Source organism: Tinamus guttatus, unplaced genomic scaffold, assembly GCF_059628265.1.
Source record: "Tinamus guttatus ecotype Peru unplaced genomic scaffold, ASM5962826v1 Tinamus_guttatus_pri_ptg000472l, whole genome shotgun sequence".
Classification (NCBI taxonomy): Eukaryota; Metazoa; Chordata; class Aves; order Tinamiformes; family Tinamidae; genus Tinamus; species Tinamus guttatus.
The window spans coordinates 3334067-3361723 of record NW_028289006.1 but is presented as its reverse complement, the minus strand read 5'-3'; the positions used below and the strand labels follow the sequence as shown (position 1 = coordinate 3361723).

General features: G+C 39.7%; 1 protein-coding gene across 1 annotated transcript; it reads left to right on the top strand.

The window, feature by feature from the left end:
- The first annotated feature begins 611 nt into the window (after nt 1–611).
- On the top strand, nt 612–26149 carry SLC17A8 (solute carrier family 17 member 8). Its single transcript, XM_010218635.2, has 12 exons — nt 612–712; nt 8531–8783; nt 10366–10484; nt 15362–15476; nt 15827–15914; nt 17698–17784; nt 18663–18802; nt 20216–20365; nt 22009–22141; nt 23397–23507; nt 24925–25052; nt 25647–26149. The coding sequence occupies exons 1-12, from the start codon at nt 612–614 to the stop codon at nt 25983–25985; spliced, it is 1764 nt and encodes a 587-aa protein (XP_010216937.1). The 3' UTR covers nt 25986–26149.
- Nucleotides 26150–27657: the final 1508 nt, after the last annotated feature.

Sequence of the window (27657 nt, the reverse complement as noted above, 5' to 3'; positions counted from 1 at the left end):
CTCACGTCTCCCTGCGCCAAGGTGCCCATGTGCCGGCCTGTCCGAGGGCCCGATGTTGTTAATAATAAATGTCCTGGCGTCGCTGGTGCTTCGGTGCCGGGGGCTCCCCTGGGCGGGAAGCCGCGGCTGGTGCTGCCCTTCCCGCGGGACAGGATGCGCTTCCTAAACTTCTCCCTTCTCCCGGGGTGCCGCTGAGGCGCCGGTGCGTCCGTCTGCCCGTCCAGGTAGGGCGCCCGTTCCTACAGCAGCCCCTCTCTCGCCGGGATGGGGGATGGATGCCGGCAGGCGGGAGGAGGAGGGAGGCGGGCGGGCGCGCGGGAGGATGAGAGGCAGTGCCAGGCTGGCCCCGGCGCAGGCGGCGGCCCACGGGGCCCCGGGCCGCCACCAAACCCGCGCGCGTCACCCCGCTGACGTGCCCGCTGTGCCAGGGCCGCTCTGATCCGTGGTTTCTTTTTTCCCCCCCCTTTTTTTTTTTTTTAATTCTTCTTTCTCCAGCAACTGGTTGCCGGCGCGGAGGTCAGCGAGGCGCCCCGGCTCCCCGGCGCTGGGCAGGATGCCAGCAGCGGTGAAGTCTCGCTAACGTCAAGGCATCTCTCCCGGCGACGGACAAAATGCCTCTCGAGGGGTTCGCTTCGCTGAGGGAGAGGTTTCTGCCGCCGGGGAGGGAAGGGGTGAAGGACGTCGTCAGCCACTCGCTGGGGCAGCTGCGCAGGTAAAAGCCGAGGGATAATCCGCGGGCGGGCGCCCGGGTTAAATTAAATTGATTTCTTTAATTCATTCGAAATTAAAAAGAAATAGAGCACAAGGGACAGCGTGACTATAAAACAGAATTGAGAGTTGCAAAGATCAATATGTGCGTGCAGGTGGTGAGAGACACCTTACTGCAAAGCAAAGAAGTAGAAGGAGCAGTAGATAGTTGTACATTATGGTTTCTTATTTTAAACAAAAAGAGGTGAAAATAAGCTATGAATTGGCATTCTAATACTATGAACATCAAGAAAAAGTGTTTTGATTAAAGATGTTTTAAATAGATAAATGTGAAAAATTCTCATTTTTTTCTCGCAAGAGGAAAACGGACGTTTTAATGCGAATTAATGTCCCCGAATGACTCTGAGGCTCTTGAAATTAGATTTAATGTTCCTAAACCACTCGGACCTTTTGTAAAATCTTGTTTTGAAACATTAAGAGAAAATTTATTCAGTAGAGATGCCCGTGTATGTGCCTGTGTGCTTACTGATGCTAGGGGAAATTGGAAGTGAAGCAGGCAAAGCAGCTGTTTGTTAGCATCCAAGCAAGGGAAAAGATTAAAGATTTTATCTTAATCTGCAAGTTTACAATACAACAAACAGCAAGACTTCTCTTTATGGTAAATAAAAAATACTCTATGGTTTCTTTCATAAAGGAAAAAGAGATTGCTCATCTAATTGGAAGGTTTTTTTCTGTTAGTAATGGCCACTGGCTACGTTTACTTCTATAATCAATAGATGATACCCAAAGGGTCCAGGGGCATTTTTCGTATGTTTGATGTCAGCTGTTGTAAATGTTTGCAATGATCAGGCCAACTTTTCAACTGAATGTACTTCCTTTCATATCTGTCCCAAGAGTTGGTTTTGGGAATACTCTTCTCAGTTAAGAAGCAATCCCTAACCTGTTTGACCATATCTTTGTTCACAAGAAAATGTACAGGCGTTTACACGTATTACACAGTTTACAGCACACATATAGAAGGAAATAAGAGGGTGTGCTTTTAAAGAAGTTACTAATATGCACTTTTACATTACTAATTACACTGAAAATTTCTATATTGAGTGAGTAGAGTCCCTGTTGTCTGCATAACTTTATTTATAGTCTTATAGACAAAACCTGGAATTTTACTTTTTGACTTTTGAGAAACTCCACAGAAATCAAAGGGAGTATTTTTATGTCTCACTGTCAAATTACATTATTTATTTATTTTATTCATTAAGTTATTTGTTTATGTTTATCATACATGCTCTTTGCTGTGGTTTTTGCTAGCATTTATGGCCAAATACATGCAGGGTTTATATTTAGTGAGTATGTAATGTAGCAGCACACTGGGTTTGTTATGTGGAAATGCCGTGCAAGCTTTGGATTATCTGGATTATTTTCCTCTTGAAGCTGTGTATCAAGGATATCGTACTGGTTCCGCTGTAGCTGATAATACTGATCTCCAACTTGAGCAACATTGCTACCGAGTCAAACAAAAGCAAAATTGAATTGAGATGCAAGAAAGTCTGCTGAACTTGATTATTTTCTATTTTTAAACATAACTATACGAATGCCTTTCACAGATGTACTAGCCAACAGAGAAAATAATGCCAAGCAACAAAGTTGTTTTTACTATGTCTATAATCAAATCTAAGTAAGAGTTTAGCAATCTTTTAGGAATTTTTCAGCTGTATTTGAAGATTTCCATAAGGAATGAAACATGTATGTGTTTAACTTGAAGTTCTTTTTCTATAGTTTAGCCTAAAAACAAGTGCAACATACTTTCTGCATTGGTATATATGTGTAGAGAACTGCATATATTACACGCCCAATTTCAACCTTGACTTTGCTCTTGATCCAATCCTATCTGCTTCAGTATGTTGTAAATCAGCAAGGATTTTGGCTTCTCTCCTAGAATTTGATGGATGATAGATTATATTAATGCACATTCTTGATTAGATCTTTGAGTGTGATGTTATGGACTAGCATGTGCGGAGATGTGATCAAAATCAGCAAACAGGGAAGAAAAATACTTTTTAGCCTCCCTAAAAATGACAAGTTTTGGTCTTCCTACCACATTTCCCCTGTCTTGCAAATACGAAGGTAGACCCCAGAAGCCAGTATTTGACAAGATCAGTCACCAGTTACCAGCTGCTCTATAGCGACTGTCCACAGACAGAGTCTAATGCTAAAGACTAGGACCCTCAGATTATTTGGTGAATGCCGCAAGCCCAGTCATCCCACAAGAGGTTCCTACAAGAAAGGTGGCTCGTGAAGGGGAGGCAACAGAAGAGGCCTGAGATGTCTCCTTCGTTTAGCCTCCTGCAGGCCTTCTGAATTCAGCAAGTACGAGCACTCTGGGATTTCACTTGCTTGGTGTCTACACAGGAGAAAAAAAAACCAAAAACCAAAAAACAAAAAACATGAACTAAAATTAAATCTCAGGCTCCATCTACCCTGAGGATTTCAGCAGTCTTTGACCAGCCAATGGCACTTGCAGGCTTATCGATGAAGAGGGAAATGACTAAATGGGTTTACAACTCTTTAATATCATCACTAAGGTCATATGGGTCACATCACACAGCTGCTGTGTTTAGCCCGATCCTGAAAAGGAGAGCCATGCTAAAAACCGCAGCATGCAGCTGGGTCATTTACCCTTACATGGCACCAGGCAGCTCCCACCGCTTTGGATCACGGCCTGAGACCTCTCAAATTTCCCTTTGCCAAAGAGCGCAGCAAGCTTCATGCACCCCAACCCATATGGCCCTGCAGACACAATATGGGGTGCCCAGACCCCGCTGGTTTGCGAGTCAGGCAAAGCCCCTTGCAGGGAGGTGCTGGCGAAGCGGCCCGGTCTGCACGTGTGGTGTGTGGACAGACTGCAGCGCTGCCTGTCCCCCTGGCCGTGCAGCTCCTCCGAGACGCGCTCTCCCGGTGCCGATGCGCGTCCTGGTGCGTTTGCGCCTCACAAACCTAATGCGGAAACGAACCGCGGAGCTGCCGCGCTTGCTCACGGAGCGACTTAAAGAAGATTTGCCAGTCTGCCCTGGGATTTAGTACTGATGCGTCAACTGGAGGATTTGGCATAGGCTGTTTTCACCTGGACAAATCCCCAGAGAATAAACAAGATCTCAGAAGACTGTATCTAAAATGATAATTTTAGATAGCCTTTGTAGAGGGCTCTGCAATTGTGCCAGGGAGTGTTCTGTGTAGTGACCGATGCTGGAAGTTTAGGTATGTGACTGGAGCATGATATATGTGTGTAAGTGAGTGAGTTGATGCAGCCTGTAAAATACCCTGTAAAAAATACTCTGGAATGCATTGTAATGCATAGTAGGTATTAACACGAGTGCTACTGTAGAACTGCTGTGATTTTAATCAAACAAAATGAAGTGGCTTAATTCCGCTCCACCCACTTACATAATTTGACGACATAGATAATCCTTATTCTAAAGCACTTAAATACAGTTTGTTGAATGTATATGTGTTCCAAGAATTTTCATTAGTACTGATTTGAATTTAAAAAAAAAACTTTTATTCTTCCAAAATTCTGTATTAGAACCATTCAATAAGGAATAAAAACAAGGTCAGCAGGAGAAATTTGTTTATATTTTTCATGTCCAGTTACATAGTGTAATAAGTAAAATACAGAATTATTATAGGATAATTGTATATTTATATACACATGATATTTCTCACTTTTGACCCAGAAGATGGAATGCATAGCTCTTCAAATAACCTAGGTTTTCTGACTTGCCAGTTGTTGTACATTTGATTAAAAGAGCAAATTAGATGATGTAAAGGACTGAACATGTTCAGGTGCAGCAAAATTCTCTCAAGCTTTAGTCAGATAAATTAGAAAAAATTACAGACTGAATCAAAGTCCCCTTCATCTTTGGGCTACAAATGAAAGTCTTCCATGGCACTATCAGAATGTGTGGACCCCCTGGAATATCTATTTCTCATCTGTTTAGGATGTTATCATGCCCTCATTGTATGTCTACACTGTTCAGCAAAATAAGGTCAAAAGCAAGATCCCACTCTGGCTCCCTACAAGTTGGCACTGCTGAATTGTTAGTTTCACCCTGCCTCCATTTTCAGATTGCTCTGGCAAAATAGTTTTCTCCAAGACAAATCTGCTAGAGGGAGGCTAACTTTAGGATTTAGGGATATGAAATATGCTGCTGGGATTTAGGATTATGGATCAGTTCTCAACTTGTTTTTCTTTGTGTGTATTGGAATCCAATAGCAAAACCCTCTCCATGTAGAAGCAGTGCTGGACTCACATGGTGCTACTCCTGGCTCACTGGCTGCCACTTTAAACAGTGAATCTGAAGTAGAAGGATTTTTCATGCCTATGTGAATTGACAGTCAGCTGAAAATGGCCAGGCTAGAACAGATGTTTTGGCTTTGCGTGATGCATCTGATCTTCACCAGCTGCCCTAAACAATGCACCAATTAAAATAGAATCACTCTCAGTTAGAAATAGGGATTTGTGAAAGTGTAAAAACTTGGGGTATTGTGCTTTTATTTCAGTCAATACTTTAGATTATGTTAGAGGAAGACAATGGATTCACTGCTTTTGCCTTTTAAATAACTTTTACAAAGCTGTAGCACATCTAATAAATAATAATTCAATTGCCTTTTCACTTCTTGTGGTCTTCAGTTTTGATATTTTCACATTTTATTCAATTTAAAGCCAGCTATACAACTTAGGAGAGCATGGAATGTGTGGTATCTTCTTTGTAAAGCACCTTACTCAAAAACGCTACTCTCTGTACTCATTTTTGAGTACAGCAGTTTTGTGCCAGTGAATCATAAGATCTCAATTACTTTCTATAATACCTCAGACATAGCACATTTTCTATGTTATTTTAATATGAAGCTTTCACTCCAACCTGACAATGAACTAATGATCTGACTTTGAAGTTAGTACTGCTTTGAGTTAGGGGTTAAATCAGATACCCCTGGAATTTCCTTTGGACCTAAAATGTTCTGAGTCCATCTTTTCTTGGAAATGCGAACTGATGGTCTGTAACATGCATTTTTTCCTGTTGCTAAGAATAGGCCTGAAGCAATGGTTTTAGGATACGATGTAAAAAAAGGGAGTAAGATAGCAGGTAATGCACTAGACAGCTTGTAGCTCTAAAGCTTAGGCTGAGATTTTGAAGTGAAATTTCATATTGGATAGATGTGGTTATAGGAAATGTACCAGGATGCCATATGTACCATCTATATTTGTGAAACCTTTATTATGGAGAATTATCCATTGGATTATAGGTGATATTTTAGATTTACAGCAGCTCAAGAAAGCTGTGGTTTAGGCAATGGTGTTGTCTCACCAGAAGACCCATCTAGCTTGTGCATAGATCAGGCAGGTGTAGACTATCCATATATGGAATGAATATGAATATATGAATAGAGTGTATTATTTGTATTATAACATAAACTAAGAATAGCTAGACTGAAAAATCAAGCCACATATAGTGATTAAATGCAAAGTCTTCCAATACTGTTTGCTCTCATAATTCTGTGAGAGACTGTATGAACACTGCAAGCAGGCAGATGTTTGTTGATGCTGAGTCAACAACATCTTAAATAATGTTTTAGTATTGCCTGTACAAGTGACAAAACCTTTTTCTTACATGAATCTAAAACCAACAAGTGGAAAAAGTCATAATATCAAGCCAATCTATAAAAGATATGTTTTGGTCTGCTATAGTTTACTAGCTTCAAAAGATTTATTTGAATATTTTATTGTGAAAAAGATACACCTGAATTTCACTTTTACCTCTCTGAACAGAATTTTTGTCTTTGATCTGCATATTTAATTACCCATGAGGGAATGCTACACTGTTTAAAGAAATGTAGTATGTTCTGTAATGCCTGTTTAGCATCTCTGAAGTTTGTCTTCTACCCACTTCATGATGTTGATTAGTCCCTTCTTAAGTACACAGACTGATATCATTTTGAGATATCTTTATAATCAATATGAAAACATTATTTTTTCTGCTGTACAAATGTAAAAGCATAAGCAAAGGGTAAGCATGGCAGCAGAAGAGTGGTTAAAACACGCTTCAGGCCACATGTATGAAAGAAGGAAATAAGTTACTCCTTATAAGAAAAGAGTTAATTAAACTATTTCATCATCTAATACAGCAAGATGGGCTTCGCTTAGATAAGGTGACTCTGCTTACATTTTCATAGTACTGAAAGTAGTTCTGTAGTGGACATGAGAGAGGGGGATCCTGGGTTCAGCGCTTCAGAGCATGGGCAAAACCAAAAGGATTTGTAATGTTACTGCTGATCATCATCTTCCCTTAATAAACACTTTAAGCTTGCAAGTAGTGTTTAGTGGGCTCTTCATGTATTCAGAGCCAATAAGTGTTTCATTGTGTCAGAAAGCTCCTATTCTGCATTTAAAATAGTTGCATAAAATGTTAATGTTGGGAAAGGAAGAATTGAGCTTCATTCTAATGGTGTGTGTGTTCAGTTCTCAATGATCTGATGTTTCCTATCATCAGAGACATTCCCTGTTCCTATAGCACAGGATGTTAATACCTCCAATCAGATTGGGAGCCCAGATTAATTTTTAATTGCACTAACATAGGAGAGACTTCCGTAAGTGCAGGAAATAGTGTTGGGCAACGGTTCTACGGATGAGATCATTTGCATCATAAAACATTGGTCCAGAGTGCTCCCTGCATCGGCAGCACCAATTTGCCTGCTGTAGGAGCCCCCTTTCTAGCACAGGTGATCCAGGGCTCCCAGGGCAGCATCTCATAATTTAGACACCTATTTGGGATTTACAACTCTGCCCTTCTCTTGGTGATATTTCTGAACTGTTATATGACAAAAAATATCGAGCTGGTACCTCATGGGAAGCTTCTTTCAGAGTAAGTGAGCAGGGACCATTTGTTCCTTTCCTGAGTGAACAGGAAAGCCCTCATCACCCGGCCTTTCTGCTCTGTTCCTCCCCAGCTGCACTGCAGCTGCTAAAACAGAATGGTTCCCAGTTTCAGTCTCTCCTGCTGAGGAGAGGTGAATTGAGAGCCCTGAAAGTTCCTGTCTTTCTTCAGATCTCATTAAATATTAAGTATTTTAAACAAAAGTGCAACACACTGAACAATAGGAGTTGAGAAAGTTCATTTTGCAATGACCTTGGGGTGAGAGGTTTCAGAGAAGAGGGGACATGTGGATTCAAATCCCTACAGGCAGAAAGGTCTTAGCCTTGCTCTTTCAGGTCTCAAAAGAGTGCTGTGATGTCCAGGCCTCTTTTCCCCTTCAATTTAGCCTGATTTTTGCCAGGTGAAAGCAGTGAACAAAACTTGTAAAAGCAGGTCTTGCCTGAGCATGTTCTGGGCTTTTCTGGAAACCTACTGTCAGCTCTGGTGCAGCTGGTGGACCTAAGCTCTGGTGGACAGTTGTAAACAGAAATTATGATGTATTTGTTCATGTGTCTACAGACATGCCAGCCAGTAGAATTTATCACAGTTTCTGCTTGCCTCAGTAGAGTTTTCACAATTACTCTCACAACTAGCCTGTAAACAGTCCTCCAGCTAGCTGACCAGCTAAGTAAGTGGTTTGGGTCTGCAAACTTGAGATGTTCCTCATGAAAAAGTGTTGCTTTTACTCACCCTCATGGCTTGCCTGATCCTAACTCATGACAACATCATGAGACAAACGTCCAGCAAGCAGACGATTTTGTGTCTGTCTGGGGCATATAACTATCTATCTACATTTCAGCAAGTCTTACTGACAAAGCGAGGCGTTTTCATTTCATCTGTCTTAATCCTCTTAGGAAAATTGATGGCACCAATGTGGAGGAAGATCACATTGAACTGACTGAAGAGGGGAGGCCTGTGCAGGCCAGCACCCCAAAGCCGCCGCTGTTCGACTGCTACTGCTGCGGGCTGCCCAAGCGCTACATCATCGCCATAATGAGCGGCCTTGGCTTCTGCATTTCTTTTGGGATCAGATGCAACCTGGGTGTTGCCATCGTGCAAATGGTGAACAACAGCACGGTTTATGTCAATGGAAAACCAGAGCTTAAGGTGAGGAACTGTCTGTCTTTCACTATTCTTATCTGAATCCCGCTGCAACATTGTTAAAGTACCACTATTGAAGGATTGTATATTTTAGATATAAAATTCCTCCCTATATCTCTCATATTACCCCAATAATGTAGGGAAATGCTATTTTCCTGTGCAGATCAGAAAGACACTTATTTCTGAGTTCCCATAGAAGTGTAGGTGTTTAATTCCTTTTTTAGACCCCTAAATCACACTAAAAATCTGTGAGATTTCTTCCTGTCTGTCTTCTTTGTCAGGGAAAAAAATAAATCACACCAAGAGCAAGGATGATTGAATGGGGTTTGTGTCTTCCTGTCTCTAGCTGCCGTCGTATGTAGCAACAATGGTTCCTGCCGGGCACTTTTAAAATATTTTTTCCACTTTTTGGTATCTTGGGGTAATAGCCACAAAAGTTCTGCCAATGCTAACTGTTAAAGAAAAATCACTTTTATAACAGTTTTTTTTTTTTTTGACATGAACTGCCACATGATCAGTGTTGCTGATTTTGCAAGAAGAATGGCAGAAGGTATTGAGAGACTATTTTGAAGTAGGCAAAGTAGTCTCAGGGAAGTGTGCCGTGATGCTGCTGCTAGAGAAGGAATGATTCATTGCTCTATACAGGATGGGGTCCACTCCATTAAAAGCAGTTTTTGAGAACCTTTAGTGTTTTGAGTTACCAGTGATGGCAGGAGAAAAGGTTAATACAGTGCCGATTGGTGTATAGACATTTTTTGGAGTAAAATGCCAGCATATTTTCAAATTGGAGTAGAGGTTTTATCGTTCACAGTAGATGATAACAAATCTTTAAATATGCATCTGAGAAAATGCCTGTTCAGTGCATGTCTTAGCTCCCCAGGAAACTTGTCAGTTCTGCTTTGGTAGAGAGATGCTATTTCCTGAATTCCTTTCTGGAACTTTATGAACTTGAGTTTCATTTACACTTGTTCTAATTACTGATTAATTTTGGATACTGGTATAACAGTAGACATTTTTCCATGTTATTAATATAAGAGATTAATAAAAAAGACCCTTAACACAGAGGGTAGACAGTCCAAACTTGACCCTTATAAGAAGGGTCTGGATATTACAGAACCTGCCTGACCAAGCAGCTGATCAACCCAAGCATGTTAGCAACCTTGATAATCATGAGGAACCTGATGTGCCCACTGAAAGACATCAGCACCTTGTTATAGCACAGAATAGTCAGGAAAGCAAAGGCTTCATTTGTTTGAATTATTCTTCTCAAAACTAATCAACTCATAAAGCAGCAGTGACAAGAGGCAAAGATGAAGGCTTGTGAAGTGCTTCTAGTGAAAACTCTATCTCTCTGTCTTATCATACCCAATTAAGACAAAAGTTAAGTTTTGTTACCTGTTACAGGGAAAATTGCTTGGGAATTTATCAGTCTTCTGCCCTAACTGGGGGAATCCAAGCTCAGCAGCACCAGTACAAAGACAACCGTCTTGATGTGGAAGATGGGGTGACTCCTGAGTGACTCCCATGGAATCATTATCTTATAATTAACATCCTTCATCCTACATCATTTTTACTGTTTCATTTACAGAAAGCCCAATTCAACTGGGATCCAGAGACAGTGGGACTAATACATGGCTCTTTTTTCTGGGGTTACATTGTGACACAAATTCCAGGAGGGTTCATTGCAAACAAACTAGCTGCCAGCAGGTAAGAGCACAATAATCCAAAGAACTAAGATTCACAATCTGATTGCTGTGTTACACTGTTTGAATGATGATAACCAACATAATGAATAAATGTGTCTCAAGGATACACACCTGAAATTCAACATGCAGTATCTATGCCTATAACCACAACTGCAAACGGATTCCAAATACAGATCGGATGCTCCCAGTTTAGTTTGTTCATCTGAAATTTTTGTGTATTTCTTGACTTCTAAACACTTAGGCCTTCTGGTGAGTGCTTGGAAAATATGCCTGGGGTTTCAGACAGCTATTTGACAATTGTCATTCAGAAGTCACCATAATGTTTTTTACCTCAACTTAGCACCAAAGGAAAAGTTTCTAACTAAATTCTAAACTTTTTCTTTCTTTTTTCCTTTTTTTTTTTTTTTCTAAATCACTGGGCATTTAGGAATTGCAGAACTATTTATATTCTGAAGACATAACTCCACACTCATACAAATGTACATCCTGACTGTGGCTGGATATAGTACTGACATCTATGGTTAGGTTTGCCTAGAACTTTTCTAAGAGCTTCATGCTATCTGCATGGCAAACTCTGAGTATCTGTATAGTTTTCTCCCATGCTTACTGTGTCTTTGGGCTGGTTATTTTATTATTATTTTTTAAATCAACTATTGAAAATGTGAGTAAAAATGCCTAATTGCCAAAAATGCTTTTGCTTTGAGCTTGCTTTAAAAATTATTCAGAACTTGGAATACAGTCACAGACACAGAGAGAGGGAGCTTGTCTGAAGGCAGCTGGCTGTGAATAAGCTGTGCTTGTGAAGGAGGTTTGGGATGTACAGATAGAAAAGAGGGTTGGTACTCATGCCATCCTCTGTGAGCATGAACTGACTTATCTAAAAACACTTTCATAATTGGAAAAAAAAATCCTTAAGAGCAGTTCCATTTTATTTTGCCTAGAATCAAACTACTTTGCTCTGCATTTTGCAAATAGCCATGGGGTTCTGCCTAATGGTTCTTCCCTCCCTTGAATGTCCTTATGGTAATGACTTCAGGACATTCCACAGAATTGGAATGTTCCACAGAATTGTCCAAAAGCTCCGTCCTGACTCTCCTCCACCAAATCTGAAAGTTTCACTGAGTTCAGTTTGCATTCCTCCTTTAATACCACTAGCATATAATTTTCTTCATTTCCCTACCGGACAAAAGTGCCTAAACAGTTTCTTCCTACCCAGTAAATCAAACAAATTGGCTATGTTTGATTGTTTCCCTAACCATTCTAATCTCTCCATCGACTTTTGGCAGCAGAAGGGACCAAAATATCATTCCACAGATGCACACACACTGTTGGCTAAATAATTCATCATGTTATTAGTTTGGTTTTTGTTTCCTTTATTTTCTTACAAACAATGAAATCTATCATGTTTTCATTCCAGCTCAGATTTATTCTATCAGATGACTATTTAGTAGAAATTGTATTTGCATACCCATTGTGCATATGCATAACAAGTTACATTTCTGTGCCCACAGGACTTTCATAATATAATAGCACCATACAACAGGACAATACAGATGTGACTATCATAACTGGGTTTAGCTGGAGCTGTGACTACCGTAACTGGCAGTTTGCTGAGGAACAACAGTGCCCACCCGACTGAGCTCAAAGAGAATTAGGAATCAGGCTCAAGTCTACAGATTTGGCTAACTCCGTGTTTTTCATTTATTCTTTGTTTACCCAACGAATTTCAGCTTGGGTGGATTCACCTCTGATCCTGAATTTCTGCCTCAGAGGAGAATTATGGCCTTGCTAGGATATAAGGCAGGGAGCAAGGAACTCTGGAGCCAGTCTCCAAAGCCAAACACCGAGGAAAACAACTGCTTTCTTTTGTCCTAACTGAGCACTCACAATGAGATGTGTTTTTTTATTCTCTTATTCACATTATAGGTTTAGACACAAGCTTTTTTGCCATATGTTTTTAAGCCATGCTCACTGCTTTGAAACATTGAATAGGTAGTGATCCCATTGGCATTTCTCTAATACAAATATGTACAATAACATGGGGTTCAAACAAATCTCAGAACAGCTGAAAATATTGAGCACTTTGTAGTTTTGCACACAAGAATCTGACACCATGTAAGCTCCTTTCTACATTTGCCCAAACTTGTGTAGACCTTCCTTTCACCAAAAAATTCATGAACCACTTAGCGATGATGCTCCTTTAACTTGCTGCTTTTCTTCAAAAAATGATCCAAACGTAACGTTGTCATTAGTTGGTAACAACAAAAAGAAGTGAAACATGAGGCACCTCCTGGTATCAGCTGGCAGTAACAGTACCCTGCTGAGCAGAGGCGTCCGCCACGGAGGAACTCTGCTTTGATTCCAGGGTGGCAGCTGGTTGGGATCAGAGCTGTGCGGAGAAAAGAACACATGAATGAGTGAAAACACCTGAACACCTGGGCTATTTTTCTTGGCAAGGTGGAGACCAATGTATTTGAGATAAAAGGCAATGAATTGCTGGAAGGATGATGGAAATAGTCTTACATAGTAGTCATCTTAAGTAGTAGCAAAAGAATGACTAATTCTAGCTTAGTACAAATGATGCATTTACATGGTAGGCATACGAAGAGCTGGCATGGAATGAAGTAGCAAAGACTGGAGACTCAGTTTTCAGAGCTATCTGTCTGGATGATAAACCATCTTCTCTTTCTTATGGCATATTCTTTCACTTGCTTTTTTACTTTCTAGAATTCCCTAAGAGTGTCAATAGCACTATCATAGCAGATCTGATATTTCTGTTAGTAGCAAAGAAGATGCAAGGTGCAAAACTCTTTCCTTCACTGCTCATAATAGGCAGCTAAGTAATACTTATTTCTCAGCTGAATGTTTACTTGGCTTTGAAAGCAGTCTCCTAAATGTCAAGATATGATCATATGATGCTTTGTATTCCATTTCAGATTATTAGATTGCTTTCTATATAGCTCCATTCCATTGTCCCTTCCCTCTCCTAGCCTACCCAGCCTCTTTTGCTTTTGTGTTCATCTGTCAAGCCTTTTCTTGTTATTCAGATTATGAGCTGTCCAGGCAGGGACTATTGTTTTTGTCAATAGCTGCACAGAATTTAGACAAGTAGTGTTGGCTGTAGGTTCTCAGGACTATAATGCTGATACTAATACTACCCATAATAATTCCAGAATCAAAAGAAAAAGAAAAAATAATATATATAAGTAATATATTTCTCAGAAATACATTTTCTGAAAGAGACTGAAATGTAAATTACCAAAATTCTTACTTAAAACAGAAAAGAAAAAAGATGAAGCTGACAATAAAAGATTTGTAAAGGTTTAAATATTTGGTAACACATTATAAAGAAGTATACATAATAAGATTTGTGTGTGTCATTTGGAGAAAAATCAAAAAGAACAGAAAAGCCACTAATGTCCATATTCACAGAATCACAGAATCCTTAAGACTGGAAGGGCCCTCTAGAGGTCATCTAGTCCAACCCCCCTGCACGTGCATATGATCACTCATATATCAGAAACAAGTTCAGTGTGTCTTTTCCAAATGACAAATGCATAGCAAGCTGATACAGAACTTGCGAGATACTGCTAAATGATTTCTAAAGGGGTTGTTGGTGTTCCTAATGATTGTTCCCAGGACTTTCTTTCTGGTTTCCAGTGGTATTTTCTGTGGTACAAGTCCTAGATTTCCAGATATTTCCACCTTTTCCCAGGTACTTTTTCCCATGCTGTGTGAGCGAACTGACCCGTGCACAGAGGGCTGCTCTCGTCCTCACCGCAGCATCAGCGCTGCTCTGGCAAGCCCACGTGCTGTGCTATGTGGCTCCTGCCACACTGAAATGATTGCCCTGTAGCCCGGTTGCCTGTCACATGTTGTCGCTGTCGTGCATTATTCATGCAGCAGGGTAAGGTTACACCACTCTTCGGTTAGGCTCAAGAAAGCCCAGGCCCCTGAGGGGAGAACTCCTGTTCAGACTGAGCTGAGTGAGGCAGAGCTGCCTCAGAGTACTGGGTTGTGGCACCATGGACATCTAAGTGGCCTGGACTCTCAAGGGTGCTGCCTGGATCTGTTACCACCACTCAGAGGTTTTTCCTACCTATTTTCCCAACACATGATAAGGTCTGGGAAACTGCAAAAGATTTCCCAAAGACACCTGGCCCCCCATGTCTTCAGAGCCTCCATTGACTTGCCCCAGGTTGTAGGAGATGCTTTTCCCAGACAGAGAAACCAAGAGTTTACATCACAGTATTTTCACAACAAAGTATTTTTCACAACAGCTCTTTTGTAGTAAGCTCCTTTCTATGTCACAGCTGCATAGGATATTTGTTGGTGTTATCTCAGGAAGTGGTGTTATAAAGGAGCTGATCTTAAACTGCACTTTAACACATATACTAATATATATTAGTATATGTATATATATATAGCACATACTAATAAGTAGTACACTCTTACATTTCAGAGAAGCCCTTAATCTACAGTCTAGGTGATTTAAGTTAAAACTTATTCATCTAACAGGATGTAAGCACTTTTCAACAAGGAAATGCCTTTCAGTTCAGAACTTCTATAAACAGCATTTTCACTGTTAGCCTCCAGTAATAACAAGAATGTCTATTCTTCTGAAACAAATAAAAATCCAATAGTATTATTTAAGTAGGTATGAAACCCATGTTTCCTCAGAGAAAAAAAAAAACACTGACTTTTTGGGCACTCATAGCCTCATGTACAATAAGGGAACATGATTATTACTTTCATAAGTATTTGAGTTAGTAGGATAGCAAGTATTTGTGACTGGCCATGTGGTTGTACCTGAGAAGAGCATCTCTTCTGAAAAGTAGATAATAATCTTATTTCCTTTTATGTTATTTTTTTCTGAAGGGTATTTGGAGCAGCTATTTTTCTAACATCTACACTGAATATGTTCATTCCTTCTGCAGCAAGAGTACATTATGGTTGTGTGATGTTTGTAAGAATTCTTCAAGGTCTGGTGGAGGTAGGAATACTCAGAATTTTGGTATTTCCATATATCTTTTTTTTTTTTTGAGTCTTGATTCTAAACTGTCATAACATACTTTGTCAGCTTTTGTGATCAAACTAGAGTTTTCCTTGTTATTCATTTCCTTCACTGGCTTTATCGATGTATATTTCCAGTTCAGAAGTTTATATAAAGACATGTCCATGGAAAGCTGCTTTCCTGTAAAACATAGTGCTTTTTACAATGATTAATTTTTAGTCATATTGATTGATTTATAATTTTAAGCTAGGCAGGCTGACAGCATCAGCAACTGCTTAAAGTAGGACTGAGGTCAAAGCAAATTGTATAATGTGTGAAATGTCTGCTAGGGTGTCACCTACCCAGCCTGCCATGGGATGTGGAGTAAATGGGCTCCTCCACTGGAGAGAAGCAGGTTGGCAACCACTTCTTTCTGTGGTAAGTTGTCAAACTTATACAGTTTACATAAACATATATAGTTTGTGGTTCTCCTCCATCTGTGATTGCTATTAGGCATATTTTATTCAATTGTGATTTACAAGAGAAATACAAATCCTCTGCCCTCTGCAGCACCTGCCCACATACTCACTCAACTTCGAGTTCAGGATCCCGAGAATCTTTTATATGTTTATGTATATATATAAAGGGTTTTAAATGATAAAGGGATGAAATATATATATAATGAAATATATGAATATATGAAATATATATATATGTCTATTTCATTCCTTTATCATTTAAAACTAACCACCAAATGATTCTCATAGTAAACTAAATCAGGCCTAATGGTGTCAGATGAGGGAAATAGCTTTTTGTATTATCTTTAGGGATTCCAATTATTGCATGTATTGAATTGACTCCTCTCATCAAGTGTGCAGTAAAAACTATACATATCTTTTAAAGTATCTGAGTACATCAGGCTGCTCATGCTTATTGAAATAGATGTGACTCAATTTGTTGCTGTTGTGCTTCGCTCTGTTTTGACTTATGTTTGGACTCATAATTTGCTCTCTTCTTGGGATATTTTTCCAAAGCTGACAGACAGCTCTCTTAAAGATGCTTTATGGGAAATTTCAGAAGACTTTGCAGAGAGGAAGCCAGTGGAAATATGAAGCAAATCAAATTCTCTCAATGCCTTTCCAACTTACCTAGCCCTTTGGCAACAGACTTAAATATTGTATTGAAATGGGAAGTGGGAAAATGCTGACATTTTAAGCCTTTTTTCCTCAAAGAGGATTCCTTCTTTTCCCTTACAGTTGTATTAGTAAAAAGCAAAAAAAAAAAAAAAAATTTGTATTTTAATCATTTTTCAAGTACCAACTTTTGAAAAGAGCTGCCCCTGTGGGTCTCTGTGCTGTGACTGTTTTTTGATAATAAGGACTATTGAGCTTCACACACCTTTTTGGTCTGTTCAAAAAACAAGAGCAAAACATGAGAAAAAAACTGTTTTTCAAATTAGAGAAATTTTATTTTTATTATAAACAATTCCAGGATAAAAAGCCCGACTAACCCCAATGCTATCTCTGTGAACACCTACATAGCATAGAGAAAGATCCATCCTGAAGCTCAGTGCTCATTTTAGTTGCTACAGATCACACTTTTTTTTTTTTTTAACTTGGAAGGTGAAAAGGAACAATAAAAACATTTGGAAACATGACTTTAACGAGATTCCTCTTTCTCCAAGCATTTTCATGCCCAGGGCTTTGTTGTTCCTGCAGGGATGCTGCATTATTGCTGAGTTATACAGAGGAAGGAGAAGGGTCACTGTGAACTGTTCCACTGAGAAGCATTTCCTAATGAGTTAAGCAAGGCATTCCTGTGCATTTACTAGCAGTTTTTGGTTAAAAGTGTTCTTTAACAAAACATGTAATACCATCAAAAGCACAGGCATCTCATTTCCTGGAATAATTCAAAGCAACATGTGAAGCCAATGACACTGTCTTGCACTGAAACAATGCCCTAATTGCATGAATTTTCCCCTTTCCCTGCACAGCACAGTGCCCATGCAAAATGAGCCTCCTGTTTTCCCAGCAGTGAGGGCCAGTCCTCCTTGCTTGAGCAAAATGCAGGTGCCATCCTGTTCCCCATGTTCACAAGAAACCACGGTGGTCAGAGCCTCCCTCTGACTCTACCGCTGTGAGCACTGGAGTGGGCTATCTGATGCAAAGATGGGACTTTCTGAGCATTGCTGACGTGTTTTCTCAACCCTTTTGTCCCTCAGGGTCCTATGCAGGTGCAGTGGTGGCCATGCCATTGGCGGGTGTGCTGGTACAGTATATAGGATGGTCATCGGTCTTTTATGTTTATGGTGAGTTGCCTGTCATAAAGGACCTCTGTGATTAGAGTGGTACTGGCATCAGTTTTGTAGAACCTGTATTTTAAGGATGGAACAAAGTTGTTCTGGGAAAGGAGAGGGTTTGCAAATAGACATTGCATTCTCTGCTTATTGAAGCTTCTGTTAACTTTCATTTTGTCACCTATTGTAAAATGCTTTCAAATTCTAACAACAGGCTTTGGCCCATGGTCACCCAGTGGCAGGGCTGGGTGCAGTGATGCTGTGAAGGTGGCTCAGAAGGAGGGACACCCCCCGGCACGTGTCCCAGAGCGCACACTGCAGCACACACTAAGGCCTCTGAGGCCTTCTGTCCGGACAAACCTGCCCTGGATGGCCCTCTCTTGGTGACAACAGTGCCCCTTCAGAGAAGAGTTCCCTTGTGCTGGTTGGCTCCAAGGCAGTGTTGCAGTATCCCAACACTCCCCTTCAGGGTACGAGCTGGCTCCAGACCATGATCCCTGCCTCACATGTGAATGACCCAGTTAAGATGAGGAGCTGGTTTGTCTGGAAACACAGGCCACACCATAAGGTTTGCCATCAAAATCTCCCTGTTAAGTCTTTTTACACAAACTGTGACCATGTTATGATCAGTCTGCTTTTATCTTTCCCCAGGCCCCTTATAAAGCTTTGCTTTTACCTTCTCTCCACGTGACATTTACTATGTAGTAGGAGTAACAGAACACTCAGGTACTATGCAAACAGGCATGCAACAAATGCAGACTTGGGTATCATTTCTTCTTACTTATCTGAGCATATTTTCTCCTCAGATTCGGCTAAATTGGCCAAATGAGAAATAAACGGTAAGGCCTGCAGCTGTGTGGCTTTTAAAACCAAACTTTTCTTTCCTCCAGGAATGTTTGGGATTGTTTGGTATGTGTTCTGGCTGCTTCAGGCCTATGACAGCCCTGCGATACATCCAACAATAACCAGTGAAGAGAGGATATATATAGAAACAAGTATAGGAGAAGGAGCCAGCCTCGCTAATGCAAGCGTAAGTTGAAAAAAAAAAAAAAGCTTTTCAGTGACTAGTTAATATTTATGAGCACTTTGGACAAGATCTGCTGAAAGGAGGCTGTTTGCTGCATAAAAGTATCAGAAATTTCCTGTCAAAAGTATCAGATATTTCCTGTCAATGGGTAGAGGCTTATCCTTTTTTAAAGGCTGCAGAATCAGGGTCATGCAGCTGGACTGAAAGAGTTTAGCAACAGGTAAAAATTCTTTGCTCTTTCAGCACTCAGCTTATAGACTTCCATCACCTGGAGAGGGAAATGGAGTGAGGAGAGAGGGGAATAGTTCACTGATCTGTTTTTGAATAGTTATCAGGAGTACCCTAAAAATACTAATAGAGATACCTCAATAAGAAACTGGCTCCAGATGTTAAATCATCCAGCTGCCTTTTCAGTTCCCATTAATGATGATGAAAATTCTGAGGGCTCTGCCTGGGACTTCTGGCCTGCTCCCACCCACAGCAGCCAGGCTCAGTGTTTTCAGATTCTTCCCCTCCCTCCATTTTTTTTAACACTTAAAACTTAAAGAAACTTAAAATTAATTTTCATTAAAACTTTATATTCATATAGGTAACTTGTTTTTGCTAGTGGGGAAAACAAGGCAGCTAGTTGGAGCCATGCCCTCATTCCAGGTCACAGTTTTGCCCTTCCTGTATAGTAGATTTACTGGAGTGGACCCTAGTACCACTCTCATGTGTTTGCACATGACAGTGCTTGCGCTACACAGCTACCAATTTAAATAAGGGGAGAACATCTATGTGCATTGCCATAGTTACACATTTTACTTAGCTTCTGGTTTGAGTTCTAAGTGAGCAGGACTCTGAAGTGCTTTTGTTCCTGTTATATGGATTACTGAAGTATAAATAGAAACTAGAAATGCCAAAAGCAAGAGATATATATGAAATATCCTACCACAGACTTATTTTGCTGAATGAGATGAGTTAGGTTGAAGCAGGTACCTGCCTGTTGCTGAGATACTGCATGTTGCTTAGTCTGGAGAATTCTTTTTTTCCAGTCTTTTCAGTGGAAAGCCTCAAACTGAATCATGCCAAAGATTGGGGAACATAACAAGATTTTCTTTAGTTTTCTTTGGTTCTCTTAATGATGCTGATGTTATCACAGTAATGGAGTTCCAAAAGACCTGGTATGGTTTAACTGAGCACAGCAATAGTAGTACAGTAGGCATCTTAAACATCAGATCTATTCAAAGGAAGTTTTCCTACCTATCTTTCTAATACAGGAGATCTCTTTCATTGACTTACATTATAAATGATTTGTAGCACAAATAGGATGCAACCTAGCGAAGCCAGTTGCAGTTCTGAAACTAAAGGTGAATTGGGCTGTCTCTTTATTCTGCTTACTCCCTACTCAAAAATGCCTTCATTTTTTTTTTCTAGAAATTTAGCACTCCCTGGAGGAGATTTTTCACTTCAATGCCAGTTTATGCAATCATCGTGGCAAACTTCTGCAGAAGCTGGACCTTCTATTTGCTCCTTATAAGCCAGCCTGCTTACTTTGAAGAAGTCTTTGGATTTGCGATAAGTAAGGTAAATGTCAAAGCTGAAGCAGTGGCCTGCAGACCTCCCCTCAGGAGATGCAGGATGCTTGAAGATCCTCTGATCTGTTTGGAGTCATTACTGTTGATTTTTTGAAGTAGTTGGGAATGATCGACTTTCAGAGATGTGATAGACATGCTTAAGTTGCTAGGATCATATTCTTAGCAAACAAGAAATACAGAAAGAGAGTTGATAAAAAGTGGTCTTTTCCAAGTTGCCTTGGAAAACAGAGTTGATAAAAAAGAAACACATCACAAAACCCACAAGCTAGGTAAATAAGAACATACGGTTTAGTACTGGCGGTTTAGCAATATTTGCAATATTGTTTTTCATCCTCATCATCTTTTTCTCATTTTCATTGCTTGACCAGCATTGAAAATCAGGGGTCAAATTCTGTATGAACTGATATTAACTGCTGCTTCATTAAAGCCAGTCACACTTCCTCTTCAGAGCATGAAAAAACACCAGAAAGTATTTTTTCCAGAAAATAGAAATATTCCTCAAAAAAAATTTGCTGTATCGTAACTTATTTCTGAGTAAGTGTAATTCTGAAAATTAATAAAAATCAATACCATTATCATTATCATTTGGGTACACGGCTATGCTCAAATTCTGCAAAGTGTTCATGAGCGGTGACAATCTGAACGGCCAAGTGTAGTGCTGGTGTGAAGAACAGGAGAATTATAGAGTTACATCTCTGTATACATCATTATAAAAATGCAAAATTGTTTCACAGTTAACATAAGGAGATTTCACATCCTATCAAATAAATTCAGATTTCTCATTAAATTACTTATTGAAAGAAAAGTATCTAGTAGGTGACATGCTGGTCACCAGAAGTCTGCAAAATGAGGGCTTTTGGGGTATCTGAGAAAAATACTAGTGCTGACAGAAGTAAGTGCCCTTGTCAGAAAATGAAAGAAGGTGAGCATCAATTTGTAGACCCTAATCCCACAAAAATAAAAGACATGCATAACTTCAAATGTATGATTAACTAACCATTCCAGAATTTTGTTGTAGTTTCCGATTTTTTATGCTCCTGTCCATTATTCCATATAGAATGTGCAGGTGCTGTTTTCATTTATATAGTGGCAGCAAACGGGGATAAGTTTCTTTTGCAAATCACAGCCCTTTCAGAACATGGCTACTAAAAATTTATAAAAACTGATGAAAACTAAGATATAGACATCTAGTATCAGAACATGTTGTAGCACAGGACTGTGATGTCTGCATAAGTGAACAGCATTAAAGGTAGACACTGAATAGCAGGGTATTGCTTGACATTTCTCAGGTGTGATCCTTACATGCACTCTGGCTTTTCCTGGGCCATGGGGAGAGAATCTTGTCACACAATGTGGTGATGCACAGTCCTCCTGTACTCAGAGATGCCCAAACGGGAGCCCGCTGGAGTGTCTCAAGCTCGTAGAAGTCCCTAAAGATGGGACAAAGGTAGGTTATGGCCACTTAGACCTTGGCTGTTCGTCCTGTTGGAGGAAGAGCCCACAACCCTCCCACGCTAGGATCTGTGCTAAAAATGTGTCTGTTGGGAAAAAGAGGTGAACAAAAAATAGCATTCCTCTCCTCTTTCCTGGAAATCCTGAGGACATGAGCAGTAAGCGCTTGTCTCATTGCAGGTTGGCCTTCTGTCTGCACTTCCTCACATGGTCATGACAATCATTGTGCCCATTGGAGGGCAGCTGGCCGACTTCTTACGGAGCAGGAAGATTTTGACCACTACCACTGTAAGGAAGATCATGAATTGTGGAGGTACTGCTGGATTCTGAAAATACATGTTTCAGTTGTGGGCTGCAGTTGATTCAAATTTCATAGTTTGGCCATATGATTAATTTTAACAAAAGGCAAATTAGCTTAGATTGCATTTGGAGTCGATTAATCTGAAACATTTAATGGGGAATAGAAGAGCTGATGTTAGGTGTCCTCATGCTGTAAATCTTCACCCACATGAATAATCCTTATAGCATGCAAGAAGCCTTGGTAATAATTAGGAGGGCAATAAAGGCTGACAGATGAGTACTGTGATAAATTAGGCCTTGTCCTGCAAATTCATACAGATGTACAGTGGAGCTGGGAAGACTCTTCCCACTGGATGCAATCTAGCACTAATTGACCATGTTCCTGTTTGTGACTTTTAGCAGTTCCCCTGGCAAGTCTAGACAGGTGGAATAGGAGAAAAATAACAGGATGAAAATGCCTTTTAGTCAACATAAAGTAATTTGTACCTGGTTCAGCCACTGAACTGAAAAATCAATGATATCTATATGTAATTAAAAGATGCTAAATTAAAACAAAAATTTCAAGCACGATAGCCTGTGGAATCACTCTCTGCCAATTCCCAATTTATATTATTTAAGGATGGCATAGTCTGCCTAAAAAGAAGAGATGCCTGCAGGTACAGATGCCACACAGCATTGCTATTCATCTTCACAAAGGATTCTCAGATTAATTATATTTTCAGGGGTTGTTTTCAGCAGCATTCAAAAAAAAAATAAGCAGAAGAATTGCTCTGCTAATCATTAGAAAATGTTAATTCATAATGACTGTGAGCTCCCTGTGACACTCAGGGATGTCATATCATATTGATGGTACACATGTCTGAAAAATACTTATTTGTTCCATTTACCAAGAACATCTCACATCACTACAGCTGTAAAAAATTGAAGGGAAGAAAAAATTTTCTTCTTTCCCTACCATGTTTATGCATTTTGTGAATTGTATAGCACTTTGCACAGACTCATTTTCTTTTTTCTCTGCACTAGTTACTGAATTAACTTCCTCAGTTGCTTGGTCAGTTACATAGCAATGCAGAGAAAAAAAAAGTACATTTTCAAACAACATATATTAAAATATTTATGTGAATCCGCAAGAATGGCAAATTTGTTCTAGAATAGCAATGACACTTGAAAAGATCATTGAGTCATTTAAGTCCCTATTTGCCTAGACTGTATTTGTATTTCCCTGACTTGTAGTAATTAGAATGTATTTTATTGTATTTCATTTGAAGGCTTTGGGATGGAAGCAACCTTGCTTTTGGTGGTTGGTTACTCCCATACAAAAGGTGTGGCTATTTCCTTTCTGGTGTTAGCAGTGGGATTCAGTGGCTTTGCAATTTCAGGTAAGAGTTAGTCTTATTATTTATTTTATTGGTGGTTTTATTATTAATAAGAACAGTATTATTATTCTGTTTGATCTTAGCATCTAAGCAGCTGCTTATGGGATGTTTCTGATTTCTTTCTATATTGGAAATAATGTACTTCAGTTTTCTATGAGGTGTGCCACAGGCAGGACACGAAGCTCTAGGAGAATCTGCTCTTTAGTGTTTCAGGTTTTCAGGCACAAAGCTGATGAGCTTTGTGCTGTTCAGATTCTAATAAGCATTTATTAGTGGCAGTTGTGTGTTATTCTTCCACAAACACAGTCCCTAAAAGGAGGTAGGGAGAGTTACTCAGGGAGAACACGAATACTTGCTCAAAGTATATCAGCTGCCAACCCTAGCTGCCACTTTCTGCTTTGTAGGCCAATTTCATATCCACTGCATCCTACTCTTCTCCAGAGTAGCTATTTCTACCCTCTTCATGAGGCTCAACAGTGTCACACTGACTTTTTCAGCTCTGTCAGTACCATTGCTATTAAAAAGAAAACTTGTTATTATGAAGATGGAAGGCCATCAGTTGGAGGAGCTTCAAAGAGATGGATCTACAATCTACACCAAGGAAAGAGAATTTTGCTCACTATAAATGACATTTTGTCCCACCTCAGTAACTGAAGTGGGCAAAGTAACTGACAGTCTTCAGTGTTTCAGGCTTATGTCCATGGGAAGTAGTTCTGCTGGTCAGCTGTGAAGTGCTTACAGGCCATTTTCCTTCAATCTGTTTCTATCGCAGTACTCAACATTTTATTGTATTTCAGCTCCTAGAATAGGAATTAATCATACTTTCTATATGACCATCATATGACCCATATGACTGATTTTCATTATGTAAAGCATGATAATTGTCCAGGGTGATTTTTACTGTTTATTAATTTTAAGGAAATTATGTATCCGATAGATAAGATACAGTAAGAGTAATAACATTTTCCTACTGATTTATATTCTGAGTACTTAGCATGTTGTTTAACTGTTGTTTAAAGTACTGGAAAGGATGTTTTTCAAACATTGCTACCTGAATGAAAATGATATAAGAGTTTAACAGACATGAGGCATGGCATTCATTCTTTAAATAAAAATGTTTGCCAAGTGCTTCATTTCAGTGTGAGGATAGGGGATATATAGGTGCTTTAAATTGCCAAGAAGCCAAAAAAAGCAAAATTGGTCCTAGTAGGGAGGAAGGAAAGGATTTTGGAAAAAAAAAAAAAAAGGAAGAAGAGTTGCAACATATATTCCATTGTTCTTCAAAAGAAAACCACACTTTTATCTGGTAGCTAAGGTATGAGGTTACCTGCCTGTTTCAATCTCCTTCATAGGAGGCTATAGAAAGATATGTTGGGCTGTCAGCACAAAACAATACAGTTGACTATTGTCTTTGTTGTAGGATTCAATGTGAATCACTTGGATATAGCCCCGCGTTATGCCAGCATCCTGATGGGAATCTCCAATGGTGTGGGGACACTGTCGGGGATGGTGTGCCCGCTCATTGTTGGTGCAATGACAAAGCATAAGGTAACATTTCTCTCTGTTTTCTGGGAAAAGGATTAGGTTAGGGGACAAAAGTTAAGCCACTTCTAAGCTTCCTGGGAACCTTATTTCACCATCGGTTTCTGCAGCTGTTTTCTGTTTTTGTTGTTTGCTTTAAGCATTCACTTTTACAACAGCACTGGAGCCACATTCTCAGCTAGTGTAAACTACTTATCTGTGTGGGGAGATGTTATTTATACCATCTGAGTCTGATGCTTAAAGGACTTTAGAAACTTCTCTGTGATGCAGCAATCACTGGGTTCTAAGCAATCACTGATCTGTTGGGATTAGCTCAGTAGTCAGTGAGATCCATGCATTTCCAGCCCCATGAATATTTCACGTGCCAGAGAGAAACTTCACTGGGAGAAAAAATTAATCCTCTTCTTCTATTTTATTAGCCATTGTCATGCTAAGATGGAAAAAAAAATCACAATGACTTTCATAAAATGTTGTATCTGTAGCATCAGGAATCAAACAGAGATCATAGTCATCGTTCAGTATGTGCTAATCCATGGTCTAATTCATATATTAATATTTCTTTTTACTGCAAACCTAATGAGACCTATGCCATTCTTTCAGACCCGAGAAGAATGGCAAAATGTCTTTCTGATCGCAGCCCTGGTGCATTACAGTGGAGTGATATTCTATGGTATCTTTGCTTCTGGAGAGAAGCAGGATTGGGCTGACCCTGAAAACCTCAGTGAAGAGAAATGTGGAATAATTGATCAAGATGAACTTGCTGAAGAAACAGAGATGGACAATGAAACTTTTGTAAGTTCAAAGAAAATGTATGGTGCTACCAGTCAAAACAGCGAAGTACAGCAAAGGGAGTGGAACAATAAAGAGCAAGTAACTCAAGACATGGAAGAACAGACTTCTTACCATTATGAAAATGGAAATTTTCAAGATCTGTCATAATACTTGAAGTTGTAAGGTTCGCATAGCAGCTACTCCCAGCCTCTTCCTATCCCAAATCAGCCAGTATCCGTATTTATTTTCTTATTCAATCATGTAACATCGGGCCATATGGCTGGATATAAGGAGTAGTGATTCTCCTTTAACAGTGTGGAAGAGGGCGCTTAGCGCCGGAACCGAGAGATGTGACATTGAATTCTGGCTCTGCCATGGGCTCTCCTGCAGAGGACCTGCCTCCTTAGGAGACCTTCCTGGTGCCAGGACTGCCCCAGGCTTCTCATTCAAACAGAGACAGGACAAGGCAAGGTCATGTTGGATGGTGGACCCGCAGTGAAATGAGTGCACCTGCTGGGGTGCCAGTGGCAAGGGAGACAACCTGGAGTGGCCCTGCCAGATGACAAACGCTTTCCCCTTCGTTGTCCTTTTAAGAGTCTCGTCATTTTGCATCTGAGCTGTTTGCAGCATGTGAAACCGCAAGCGCGTGCTCAGAGATCAGAGTGGAGGGAAAAGCTGATTGACAACACGGAACTGCCACTACATACATACCGTTAGGTTTATACCATTAGCTCTGAAAAGAATATTTTTCCATCATCAGTGGAAGAAGGAACTTGTTGCAGAAGTGACATGATATTGCTTCAATGATTCCTTCACAGTGATTGATAGTCTGCTTTCCAGGCATAGCCCCCAGCATCTGAATAAGACTATAAAATGGATACTTGTGAGATCTCTCCCCCTCCAAAGATTTTGTGCTGGCATGAAAAAAAATTTGAATACAAAATCATCATTAGTGGTGCAATATTATTAATCCTTTTGAAAGAAAATCATAGTCCTGCTGGGATTAGGTTTCTAACTTAAATAATTATTGTGAAGTAATTTAAATATATTTTTCTAGTATTACACTGGTAGAGTTCCTCACCTAAATCCCAACAGTCCTTATTTAGGTGAATGAGCTAACTTACACAACTAAAGTCTTTAGTTCTTAATCTATAACTTTTCTTCATTGTTGCCTCAGTCTCACTGTTGGTACAAAGCACATTCTGAGAGTTAGCAGAGCATCTATCTCTAGAAGCATATTTATTTTCCCATCAGCATATGTTTGATAGCATAAAGTGGCTTTAGCCTTTTTCTACCATTTTTTGAATCAAGCGGTGGAGCATGCATCAGACATTTAGCTGCATCTCAAGGACTCATCATGGCATTATACTGTTTTCAGAATGGAATTTCAGTAAGCTATAATTTAATTTGTCTTACATTATGATTACTGTCTCATTAAATTCAAGTGAAAACTATCCTGTCTAGACTATGATGTTCTTTGTGATGTTTCAGTAATATTGTTGTGATGTACCATATACAGCCACTGTGATGCACATGAGATCAGAATGTTTCTAACACTCATTTTGCTGTTTTGTTGCAGTACAATTGAGTAACATGGTGGAATTTTGCTTGTACTTTGATTTGAATCCATGGGTGATTTATCTTCTCTACAAATGTAATTAAACAGGGAGATTAGGAAGTTAGCTATTCTCTTTTCATGCCTGGTTCCTTTTCTATCCAGCAAAATCCAATCTACAAGGGTTTGTATGGATGAGAAGAAGAGCGACTGATCTACTGGAATGAATAGATGAATCTCTAATATGACTGGAGTAAAGATCTTTCAATTGGCATCAGCAGATAA